This window comes from Enoplosus armatus, chromosome 2 (genome assembly GCF_043641665.1).
Source record: "Enoplosus armatus isolate fEnoArm2 chromosome 2, fEnoArm2.hap1, whole genome shotgun sequence".
NCBI lineage: Eukaryota > Metazoa > Chordata > Actinopteri > Centrarchiformes > Enoplosidae > Enoplosus > Enoplosus armatus.
The window spans coordinates 12,506,079-12,519,260 of NC_092181.1; the positions used below are offsets into that span (position 1 = coordinate 12,506,079).

The 13,182-nt window shown below is 40.8% G+C and overlaps 1 protein-coding gene across 1 annotated transcript in view; it reads right to left on the reverse strand.

Annotated features, from left to right (window-relative positions):
* The window catches only part of stx8 (syntaxin 8), a 42,526-nt gene that overhangs the window by 25,483 nt on the left and 3,861 nt on the right, over positions 1–13,182 (reverse strand). The window contains exons 5-6 of the mRNA XM_070923274.1: positions 11,575–11,708; positions 9,965–10,057 (exon numbers count right to left, since the gene is read on the reverse strand). Of these exons, the coding sequence (XP_070779375.1) occupies positions 9,965–10,057; positions 11,575–11,708 (227 nt within the window). The remainder of the gene's footprint in view (positions 1–9,964; positions 10,058–11,574; positions 11,709–13,182) is intronic.

A 13,182-nucleotide genomic window follows, 5' to 3' on the forward strand; every position in this document is an offset into this window, starting at 1 on the left:
AACCCTTCAAAGAACACACACAGCCCAATAAGTGTTTGTTTCCAAGTGTTGTGTCATCCTCTGCTTTAAAGATGGTGGTGGGAAAGAACCGGTGAAATCATACCTCCCTAGATTTTTTTTCTCCTTCCTTATTAGTGTGTGCGCTTTCAGGGATAATGCACAATTGATAGTTTGTGAAAAACCTTGCGACTGCCAGCATGGTGGCTGTGCGTGTTGTGGAGGATGGATGGAGTAGGGAGTGGAAGGGAAACAACCTCGCCCAGTCTCTACACAGGCCTGCTGGTGGACATCTGGATGTGATCCGGGTCTGCAGATGAGCTGAGCAGGACTGACCACACCTCACTCCTGCATCATACTGTATACTGGGCTTCACTAGGTGCCTGCCTCTATTATATAAAGAGTGTGTGCATGAGAGAAAGAGTGTGAAGGTAAGACCATGAGAGAATTTCAGGATTTAAAGGCAGTCTCACAAATCTCTCACCTCCGTTGATACCTTTAATACCATAGAGCTAGCCACATGCTTAAACATCTCAGCATGCAGACGTTGTCGATATCCCAAAAATTAAGACAAAATCATCAGGCAACAGACTTGTCATCTTAAGCCGGGCAGACACTGTTCAGATTCAGCCCGATTTTAGTCCCGAATGGAAACTGAAAACTATATTCTTGAGACTGCTGTCTGAGTTTTGTCATACTGGCTGCATCTTCTACAGCTGCAGCTCGATATTATTCATTTTTCTCTTCTTACTTTCATGATAGAAGCGCACAAAGTAATGCTGCCTTTCTCTCTTTTTGTCAAATCAAACTCTCATCCTGTGCCTTTTTTAGACGCCATAAGCATTTTTAAAATTGCACACAGCAAACCTGCCTACTGCTGTTTGTTTGACCAATTTATTTGCTGAAAAAAAAAAAAGTCAGCATAAACTGCATTCTTCATTGTTTGTTAGAGGGGTATGTTGGCACCAATGTTGTGCTAAACAGGCAACACTTGAGTTGAACAGACTCAAATGAGAGATTTCTCCTTAGCCATTTCAAGCTAAAAACACCCCAAGAAACATCAGCTCCCACAAACATGCAGAGTCAGTATCATTTGAGCCATTGGGCTGTAGGCTGGATAGGTTTTAATGCCCTATAATATCCCTTACACAACAGTACAGAGAAACATCCAGAAATGAGTCACCGTGGTCCATGAAATTGCGATAAACTTTGGTGCATTATTCCCAAACGCAATCACATGGACCACATTCCACTGTGCTCTGCATCAATAGTATGACACAGAAGTTGTTTGGGCACAAAACTGGTACCAAAGCTAGTGATCCTTTATCATTCCTTCACGTCACTTTCACTGAAAATGTTCTGTTGTGATTTCAGTCTTCATTGAGAGAGTCCACAGTTCACAGCAGTATGGAATTACTAACCCTAGTAACATTAAATATTTGTTTTATTGTAACATTGATGAGTGAGATTTGAACCCCCGACTCACACACATGTAACCACAGTAGCTGTGACTACTGCAGCTCTGCCCCATTCTCAGACTGTTGTTAAATCAGGCCTGAAAGTCGTACCGGCAACTCCACCATCACTCTACTCTACTGCTGCCTCACATCAGTCGTCTCTTCCTGTAGTCGAAGAATTTCTGCCACTGGCTGTTTAATGTGGGGCCTTTCCTGCCAACGACTGTCACCAGCACACATTTGTTCCAGATGGATCGAGATTCATCAAAGCCACGATCCGGCAAACAAAGCTCGCAGCTTGTAGGGCAGAAAGCACGAAGGAGGGAAACCTCCAAGGACGAAAGCCACCTACATCTATTAAAAATAAAGGACATAAGAATGAGGAAATAATTATCATTCTTCTTCTTATTCTCTTTTTTGTTGAGAGACAAATCTTTGACTGAAAAAACACACACAAGACTTTTAAAGCAGTACAATCACTTACTGTACTTACTGTAGTTTTTAGTACAGCCTGAAATCTATCTTCAATAACTTATGTTGTTATGTTGTCTTGATTGAGACAGAGGTCTTGTAATTGCATTGTAAATATTTCCTGGGAAAACATGCCATACAAGCTTTCTCTAGGATATAGGCAACAGAGAATATGTGCAATATCTTGTGCAACTCCTTTGGCTGTGAAATTATTTACACAAGCAGCAACTGAGTCCTAAAGCTTATAACATATGGAGTTACCTTAATAATCAATGCCAGGTATGACTACTTTCTCTCCATTGTCACTGAATAACATTTCTCTTAAATAAGAAGTGAGTGTGCGAAGGAAAATAAGCTATTGGCACTGAGCCACTCAGTCAGAAAAACCACATACGGAAACATTCAGACAACTTGTTTTTTGTGCATGTATTTTTTCATTCAATCCACCACAGACTCCCAAAGACGTTGACATTCAGATCAGTCACTGATTATGGCGCCATTACATGACCATGAAGAAATTCTACACAATGGAAGCCAGTGAAATCACTTAAGAATCAGTTCTGCACACTTTTCTGACATCAATCCGAAAGTACCAAGTAAAAGACACATAAAACCATCCAGGGGCATAAAAACACTATTAAAAAGGTACAACAGGTCGCATTTAGAGAGAGTGAAGAAAACCAAATCTGAACCCGCACTTTCTGAGTGATAAAAGGGGGCATCAATCCACTGAGGGAAACAAAAGAAGGCGTGATTGATGAAATGTCTTCAGATGTTTTTCTTTAGTGTCCAAAAATGTTAATTTCCTTGCTGTGCCTAAACTGGATTATTCATCACTTGGCGGTGGTTGATGTGACCCAAGTCCCTCATGTCATTGTTAGCCCCCTCTTCTCCACAACTCTATCAGTGTGACATCAACAGGCCTCAGACAGAGATGGATGCCGGGATGGATAGATAGAGAAATAAGGACACAAGGACTCGAGATTGATTACCCTGGTTAGGATGCGTGGCACAGGAGTTTGGCCTGGTGACTTGTGGTGCATCTTCATTTGGCCATCTTTTGTCATTCCATCACACGTCCACTGCCATCAGTGTCTTTTGGGAATCTTTATTTAAACCTTCTAAAACAGCTTTAGTCTTCAACAAGTATAAATATAAAACTGTTTACTCTATGAGACTAATGTCAGTAAGTCTGTAGTGACTGTAGGTTGCAGGGAATCTGGGGTAGAGTTGATTAAATATAAAATAACATGATTAAAACTCTACTTTATGCATTACTTTACATTACTGTCTGAAATATACATGCTGTTTTATCTGGCAACACCCCAGACGTATTTCAAATCTGTAGGAGTCACAAATTGGTAACTTAATCTACTGTTGCCCTTTACCTAGTCAGAAAATCAATGAGAATCAAACTGACGGTTTTATAATATTGATATCAGTGAATAGGTCCCCAGAAAGGGGCGAAATATGGGCTTATTAAAAGATAAAATAAAATTTTAAAAATGTGCCCTACACAGAGATTATACAGAATAGAAAATTCACTAAACCTGGACACAGTCTTTGGCATGATAGATGAAAAAGAAGACAGCATCAAATAAATGTTCATATCATATTTTTCTTTGCTTGTTAACGGGGATTTGATTGAAAAAAAAAAAAAGAAACAATGCATATAACCCTTTTTGCGGCCCCACTTGTCATAATAATACACATACACTCAGAGAGATTTGGCCTAAATATCTAAACTGTAGGATTAAAGTAAAGGGGAAAAAAGGGCATTTCGAGAACAGCCATTTTCTTGTGAAAAATTAGACCAAAGAATATTCTAGTGTGGGTGGGTTATCCCTCCATCATTCATAGTTCTCAATAATTCACAAAGTCAAACGTCAGTCAGCCAGTCTGGTGGTCACACAAAATGATGCTCTCTTCCGCGGCTCATTGAAAACTTGACATTCCTCTGACGACAACACTCTTTTGAACATCACATCATGACTCTCTGCATTTCCATGCCGTCTGGAAAACACTACTCACTACTACCAGCCTCACTTTCAAACGGAGCGAATCAAACAAACAATAAATCAATCTACAACTCTAACCACACTGACTTTCTGCCGAGTGCCATCATTAGTACGGTTTATTTGCTCACCGAGTTGTTTCTAAAAGCACAAGTGAGCAGGGGGCTGTGTTCTCTGGGGCAGCTGCTGATGTCACCGTGCTGCAGCAGTAATCGCCTCTCTCCTCTCACTCTACTGTTTATTTGGAAGTCATTAGTGCTGTCCAACTCTGGCCTTATACATGCTCTGCTGACGCAAAATCAGTGATCTAATTATTAGCCAGAAGTCCATCATAGGAGCAAATCCTTTTCTGTTCCTTTAGCGGCTGGCTTGCTAACAGAGAGGACACTTGGAAAGTAACACACTTATACCTTAAGAATAACCAGGCTGGGTGACAAAGTGCTTTAAAAACACTCCCATTACCAAAAGGTCACTGCAACAGTCATGTGTTCTGTTTAAGGGGTCCATGAATGACACATTAAATCCCTAAATGGGTACAAAATAATGCAAAACCACACAAAATCTGAAATCACAATTACAAAAGTAGCCAGAAATATTTGGCTTATTGAAGTAACAGCGCTGTACTTATTTTTTTTGGAACAGAGGCTCAAATTGTCAGTGCAAGGGCAGTGGCAATCACTTTGAATTCAATATAAATTCAGCCAATCGTTTCCTTGGCTTATGTTGGTTACATAGAGGTATTAGACCAAGACTGGTAAAACAATGAGAAAGTCTTCATAGATGCTTTAAGATGACACAACTTTGCTATATGTATGCACGTATCCTCTGACAATCACCACTTTTAATATGCAACAGCAAAAAGTGTTATGTTGCAACTGACAAATGTAAAATAGCTTGCATTAAAGCCATTTTGCAGCTATAACCTATAGTTGCAGAACTGTTACTGCATTACACTCCTATGTACCAAAAAGTGATAAGAAATCCATACATCCGTATATTTATATAATTTTCTCAAAACAACATCTACCTTGTCTTTGAAGTGAAGAATTGACTGCATTTACTGTGAATAAAGAATTCAGGATTTATATGACAGCATTCAAAAGAGGAGAGTAGCAATAATAGTAATAATATTTATATCCTGTTCAGTATTTATAGTGTTTTGTCTACTTATGGTACAAGTTCACTCTGTGCTACTTATTTAATTAATTACTCTGGATAATAGTGAAAGGTACATGACTGAGTGAAAGGCAAAGTTCGTTAAATAAGCAAAGGCTTGTAACGAGACAACACAAGATTCAACCTGGACCAAGTCATGCAAACAAGACATTTATTTTTTCTTATCTTGGTTTCAGGCAAAACGAGAGTTGCACATGTGGCCGGACCTGTTGCAGTGCCTAAAAGAAAATATCTCTTGCATCCATCTAAAATTTGTTCCAGAAGGTCTCAATCCAAATGAGGGTCTGTTTCTCTCCAGTGCCGGATCTACTGTACACGCTGCGGTATCATTGCGGTGTTCTCGGTCAAGATATGAGTTGCCTTGCAATATCAAAAAGCCCAAATAATTATTATCAAAGAGAGGGAAAGGAAGAGACAGGAGACATGGAGAGGCCATGGTTGTGATAGTTAATGTGAGAACACATCTGCTAGAGCAGTCAGAGGTCTGGGGTCTATTCAAAATCAGGTCTGGAGATGGAGACAAATATACGGAACAAATGGCAGTGACTTGATTCATTTGAATGGTTTATGTGTGGTGAACTCTGAGCAGCAGATTTAGTTTAGCTGGAAACTCCTGTTGAACTTCAAACATCAGCTGAGAGGTGGTGGAAAATAGATTAACTCATCATTCATTCGATTGGTCTAGCAAGTATAAGAGGGCTGATCTTGATGAGGCCGTAAGCACAGAGATACACCTGAAAATGGATTTGTCCTTTTTTTGTGTGTGTTATTGTGTCCCTATGTCTGCTTTTTTCACACCAACTGTAGAGGGGAGCTTTTACAGTACATGGCATATGTCATAGCTGCAATATCTCACCACTAGTCAAATCCAATTCAGAAGAAGTCCCTAAAAAATGACAATCATGACAAATGAGAAAGCCTCGAACTCTTGAGCAATTTTAACGAGCTAGCCACTGTCTGTCACTCACAAGTACAAGACACTGACATGGACTGATGTCACTGTTCCAGGCCACAGTCTGAGAAATATCAACACCAATAAAGTGAAATTAATGTTGATCTTTCTCGGTGGGAAAGGAGACTACTGCTGATGCAAGCCATTTCAGTTGGACTATTTTCTGCAACATTTCATTTGGAAATGAACATACACTAATCTCTGGTAACTTCATGTCAAAAATATGGGGGGAAAAAAACTTAATGACAGCATATCATTTAACTAATTTTAATACACTAACAATAATGGTTGAATTTCTCCCTTTTGTTATGACTGGCAAGTAAGATGGGAAAATCTTCAGTATACAGTGGGTTAATGTTATGCGCCATAAAGCATAGACTGAAATTGAGGTAATCTGTCTGCTTACTCATTTCTACATTTCAGTCCATTCTGATCCAGTTCAGACAGAGAGGAGAGTAACTGGGGGCTTTGGGTTCGTCTCTAAACCTCTGAAAAAGGGTCATCTTCCTTGCTGACCTCAGCCGGATTTGTTTCCCGAAAAGGAAATGACTGCAACCTCCACTGCACTTGGGTCATGAGCTAGACTTGAGCAGCCAAACTACAAAGAGCTTAATCTATTTATAGGAAAACACCGCTACAGTACAGTGATCAGGGGGAAAAGGAACCCTACAAGACAGTCGGACGCCAAGGTTACGCGCCAACTGTCAAGATCAACAAGGAACCTTGCCATTCCCCTGCTTTATAACTTAAATCCATTTTCCTTGCCTCTCTCCGAAAACATTAAACTATCCCCTTACTTTTCACATTGTCCATTTTGACATTTAATACAAGTAAGAAATGCAGCACCTACAAAGCTCATGCAATAATCCAAGTAATTCTAGAGTCTAGAGGAAAACCATTACAGTAATTGTTGTTTTTGTAATGTAGAAAAAAATTATTAATTGAGACTCAATGTCTATATTAAGAAAAACAGTATAAGGACAAGCCACACTTTAAACGTAGTTTGAATCTGTGTTACTGCTATAATAACAAAGATATAAAATTTAAGGATACAAAAGCTACATTCCTGGCATACTGGATTAACTACCGAAGACAGCTGCGACAACCTCTTCATAAACACACTTGAATTATGTCTCACACAATTTTATTTTGTAACAAATACAACTGCCATAGCAACCGTACTACTACACTGAAACTTGGTATGCCCTGTAGAAATGGGAAAAAGTTGAAAATTGCCAATTTTTTTTGCGATAAATCGCAGGTAAAACAACACTGACAGAGCAGAGCTAACAACACACACACGACAGAAAGGACAATGATCATACTGTTCTACTGACACCATGTATAGTTAAACACTGACGAAGAAGACGGGAAGCAACCTAATGGTCTGTTGCCCAACAGACTCCAAAAACATGACTGATATATCACTTCTGTTTAGGGGCGTCGCTTTCCAGGTCTGTACAAATGCACATGCTTGTAGCTTTCTGCCAGACTTTTCAGTTAGTCTGCTACACATACTTTTGAAACACATAATGGTCAATTTCTGCAGTTACATCTACAGGCATGACATATCCCTATTCTCCACCCTCTCAAACACTAAGGAACTAAGATATCTCCCATAACTCATTATGAGAGGATACAGACGAGACACATAGAGAGGGAAGACATGGGACAGAGGTTATAAAATACAGGACTGTTGAAAAGAGGCAAAGGAGAACAGGGAGTGATGAGAGATGGAGGGGCAGCAAAGGTCTCACAAAGGAAAGAGACACAGGTAGGTAAAGAAAAGTTGTGGTAGGCCAGAGCCCTGTAGGCCCTGTGAATCATTGCCTGGTGTCAGCGGGTCTTATGAACCCCAAGCTTGGCCGTAAATTGTGGAGAGAGTTCCAGGAGAGGCTGTGAGGAGCTTGGACTGCTCCACTGATTCTATTTCTACACTTCATCAACCATCTGCATGAACACAGGGACCAGTTACACTGCATGCACCATGAATATATTTCGTGATAAACAATAGGCAGTGTGTGTGTGTGTGTGTGTGTGTATATATATATATATATCATAATACCAAGACATGCTTTCCTTTAAAAAAAAAAAAAAAAAAAAAAAACTATGCGGGCTTCTACAAATTTGAACGGTTTGGATTTCAACACATGGAGACCATTACAATACCCACAGGTGGCATAGATATTTTTGGCCATTACTGAAATGAAGAGTTGAGTTCCCATCAAATGTATATTTAAGAGTCATGTGGGGTCGAAACACCGGAGTTGTGACAAGCCATTGTTTCCAGGGCCAAAATCATTTGCCTTCTCGCTTACTTGCAGTGGAACAGCAGTGGTGTAATTCTCAGTTACAGCTCTCCCATCACCCATTCAGGTTCATATTATTGGAAACAATGACATCAAGCTGAAAAAACGAGAAGAAAAAACACGGCAGTCGGAGCATTAGAGCAATGATCCATCTCTAGTTCAATACGGTAACAGGAGAGCGGGCTAAAACAATCAGCTTCGCTTTCTTTCTCTTCCCCTCTCCCATCGGTGTCAACCAAACATCTGCCATTCCTTCCCAGCAGAAGGGAAGGTCGTTTGTTTCCACGCCGAGATCACTCGGCTACACAACCTCCAGACTTGTTTGGGTACAACTGTTCAGACAGGATATTACAACGCCTTCTTTTCCCAACTGAAAAATGGTCATCAGGGTGGACACAGACAATAACTGCCTTTACTGTAGGTGTGTGAGACAACTCCAGATAAACAGCTTGTTAGGGATCTATCACAAAAATTAAGAGCACTCAAATCTACTAATTTTAACTTGGTGTTAAGACTCTTTTGTTTTATAAGGTATAACAATCCCTCTGGTGAGATTTAGGCTTTATCATCTTGTTTTGTTCTAAATATACAACTCAGAATAGACCACTAATTACTGAAGTCCTGAGACTGTGTATTTTAAGTCTACGTTGGCTAGCCATGGAGTTAGAAATAGGAAAAGTCCCACTCCTACTAAAGTACCTGTGACAATGACATCAATCCCCCATCCATAGTGTCACTCGGCCTCACCACTCATTTATTATTGCTGTGGGCTAAATTATCCACTCTCCTCTTTTATCGACTTGCAGTTTCTGAACTGTGAAATTTCGTTTGTCAGAAGTGGAGCTGACAGACTAATGCATGCTCTGGGCTCACTGTCAGTGTAAACATTAGAGATAGCCCTCATGACTAAATAATTTTAAAAAAACGATAGGAATACATGTGTACATCCTCTTTGTAAGGTAACACTCTCAGGCCTCGGCCTATTAACTGCTGTAGTCTTCTGAGAGAGATGCATTAAAGGATCTAATTGTTCACCGGTTGACAGATGATCTTCCCAAAGTCTCATGTCTCAAGTACCGCCTGTCTGAGCATAAAAAACGGGCTGGAGCAATGCACTTCGTTCTGTATGGCACGTTCTACCTGTGATGGAAGCTATTTATGCACTGATGAGAGGCATTTAGCCAGAAATAACTCAAAAGCACCATTAGCTCTGAGCAGATCTGATTCCAGAACACAAAACCCTTACAGTTTTTTCAACGTATTTAAGTAGCAGGAACAGAGAGCTCACTTTGCTCTGTGGGATGTGTGACAAAGGATAACTTGGTAGACATGGTTGTGACCTGAATGTGAGGTCAGTTGCTCTGACAATCTGGTAGTTTGTGGCTTGTGTGTTAATGTGTGTGTGCTTGGTACTAACTATGTCAGTGCTGTGGTGGCGTGAGGGAGTATCGCTGTCCAGCAAGTTACATGAGGCAAGTCGTTCCATTGCAGAACAAGTATGTCTGATTGCTTTCACACTGCCGTGTGTAATGTGTCTGGAAATTTTTTGAAGAATACGTACAGACGCACATGCAAATGAAATTTTACCGTTCTGTTCATCCAGCTCATTGCCAATCTCCTGGCCCATTATCTTCTGTCGGCTGATGACAGCTGCTAGTGCATCCAAGCCAGCATCCTGGGCTGTGAAGAGAGAGGAAAGAAAATAAAATATTTGAACATGAAACAAAGAAAGAGACAAACAGTAAGAGCACCAGGGTTATGCAATGCCAGACAGCAATATGGAGAAAAAGACTCAAGACAAATACATTACATTGCAACAATGAAATCGATGTGATAAACGTGTACGCACAAGAATCTATGTCAAATTTAGCAGGTTATAGTAAAGTAACCTTTGAAAAAGCCAATTGTAAGAAGGGAGCAGTTACAGTACTTGCGATGTAATGAGGCAACTATTTGGGAAATAGAAATGACAGGCTGTTGGGGTCCAGCTCAGCTCAGCTCAGTGCCACATGTGAGTCATTCAGTACTTTACCCCACTCAGCCTTACTCCTGTTATTATAACTGCAGCAGGCCAAGGTGGAGAGGAGAAACAGTGAGGCTGAAAAGACGAGTAGAGAAAAGAAAGGAAAAGGAAAAAAAGAAAAGATTTGGCCTCTGTAGGTTTCCAAGTTTGACACACTCTCTACCACTGGAATTTTTTTATGACCGCAGGTTCAAACGCTCACCATTACCCAACTCCACCAGAAATCCCACAGGGGACTAGAAACCTCCATGTGGTTTGGTTTCACTGTCTTAACAGGAATCTCTGATCCCAATTGACAATAACCAGAGCCGTGATGGAGACATAGCAATGAAGTGTCACAAGGAGTCAGGTGAACTAACGTCTGGGCGTTCAAGTCATGTCGGAGCCATTCAGGAAACAGGAAAAAGCAGGCGTGGGCTTACAGTAGATTTTCTAGATTTGAATTATGATGATCACCTTTTATATGTTAGCATACATCAGCATGGCCAATACTACTTTAATACAAATCCCATTGTGTCTAGAATACTCTTCTCACCAACACAACTGCCTTTGTTTACTGTGTTTTACTGGAAATGCATTCTTATGTGCACTAGACAGACAGAAGGTAATGTGCATACATTTCACACACACATTAAGAGATGTTACACATGTCTATGGTGGGACTGCCATACTGTATTTGTTGGAGAAGTACAAATGAGGGCAAATATGAGATATATACAAATATTATCCCAGTGATGCAGGATATTGTTAACGCTTTAGATGGTTGTTATACCCATATTTGGTCTTGGTGCTAATTTTATCAAAAAGAAGCAAAACCAAACATGGCTGCTTGATCACGCAATGGAACATACTCTCATTTCAGAGAGACAAGCAGTGTATCTGAGAATCTTATCAGTCTTGACTGTTATTCGGGGCAGGTGTCGTCAGGAGGTCGAGCTGGTCGTCCACTAATTGCAGGGTTCGCTCCACCAGTCCAAATGTCGATGTGTGTGAGCAAGACACTGAACCCCAAATTGCTCCCAATTTTTGGACCAGCACCTTGTATGGCAGCTCTGGCACCATCGGTGTGTGTGTGTCAGTGGGTGAATCAGAGGCAAATTGTAAAGCACTTTGTGTGTTAAGGTAGAAAAGCGCAAAGCGCAGTTCATTTACCTTTATTCAATCATGTAATTACCTTCAATAACTCGTTGCTGCTGCTGCTTGATCTCTCCAAAGGTCAGCCCTCTGGTCTCCTCTGTTTCGTTGATCAGCCAGGGGTTCGCCGCAACACCTCGACTTGCTCCTGCCCCTTGGCCCATCAATGTCGACCTGTGAAACATCATCAGACCAATACTTACTTTCCAAAATGTTTCACGACTGTTGTTCAAACATTTTTTTAAACAAGAGAACCATCATAAAAAATAAAAGTTTGTTTTGGAGACCATGAAATTGCTACTCCTACCCAAAAGCAGAGCAGCAGCTGTTTAAGTATCAATAACATTGCACTAAAACTGAAAATAGATGGTAAAAGTGCTCTTTTTGTCTGTCAATCACCATTCCAGCACACAAGTATAAAACACTCATCATGCATCAGTGACTTCTACTTATGTAAGTAAACACAGTCAAAATGCCTGGTTGGGATAGGAGTACTATGCACATCTGTACAACTGTAACAGCAAACACATCTGTACCAGGCATGTTCCCTTTTCCATACTGTACTCTTTTGAACATTTCATGACAACAAAACCCTTTAGATCCCAGAAAAAAATATTTATTTACTCATTTTGTCTTTTAAGTTTTTTGAACGATTTACAAATACCAGGTTAGCTTGTGCAGAGTGTAAACAGTGCATGTTAATCTGTCACAGGACTGCTGACTGCTGGGGAGGTTTGGCTCTGACAAAGTGACAGACCAGAGAGCTCTCTGCACTGTACTGTGCTGTGCTAAACACCGCTGTGTGGTTTAAAAGCTATTCTTCTGCTAATAGCTTAAAGCTGTGTTCAGACGCCCCCTCCCCCGTGGCTGTCTTGTGATGACGGGTTCAGAATCTCTGTGTGAGGCTAGATTTAACCAGGTCTGCTGGGAGCAAGTCCTCTGTTGGTCAAGCCCAGGATAAGTGACCTGAGCCACATGTAGGCTTATCAGTGACTAAGGCCCTGTTTACACCTGGAATCAACACCTGGAGTCTTGGGTGATCCGATCACAGGTGGACAGCTCCAAGTACAGGTGTGAATGCATCCAGGACGCATTGAGGACGCATTGAAATCCAATCCATTAAGAGCCGAGGAAATAATAATCATACTATACTAAACTGTTTTGCTGGGGTTTTGAAGTTCAGCTAATAATTCAGTCTTTCATTGGTACATTTAAACCTGATCTTTCAAATTCAAAAGTAAATGCTTTTTTGGTTAATCTCTTTCTTTTGCTTTTGCTTGCTTTTTTACTTTCATCTCACCCCAACTCATGCATCTCAGTGTGGTCACTAATTCAAGCTGTTTTTGAAGTGGTAAGTAAAGCATTGTGAGACCATTCACAATGTGGTCTAGCTGAGGCTGATACCATCAGACGAGTAGGTGAGACAAGGCCCTCGCTCTAATCTCTCTGACATGTTTGATTACTATGAGACTGTGTGCCAGCCGTCCACATCCTCCATGCAAGTGCCCAGTGTGTGAAGATCCAATTAACCAGTCAGTGGGGAGCGCCAAAATCAGTCAGGCACATCTCTTGCACTAGACTGCCGCCATCGGGGCCTGAGGACCCAGATCCTGACTGAACGACTTGGACAGGCGAGATTTAACTAATT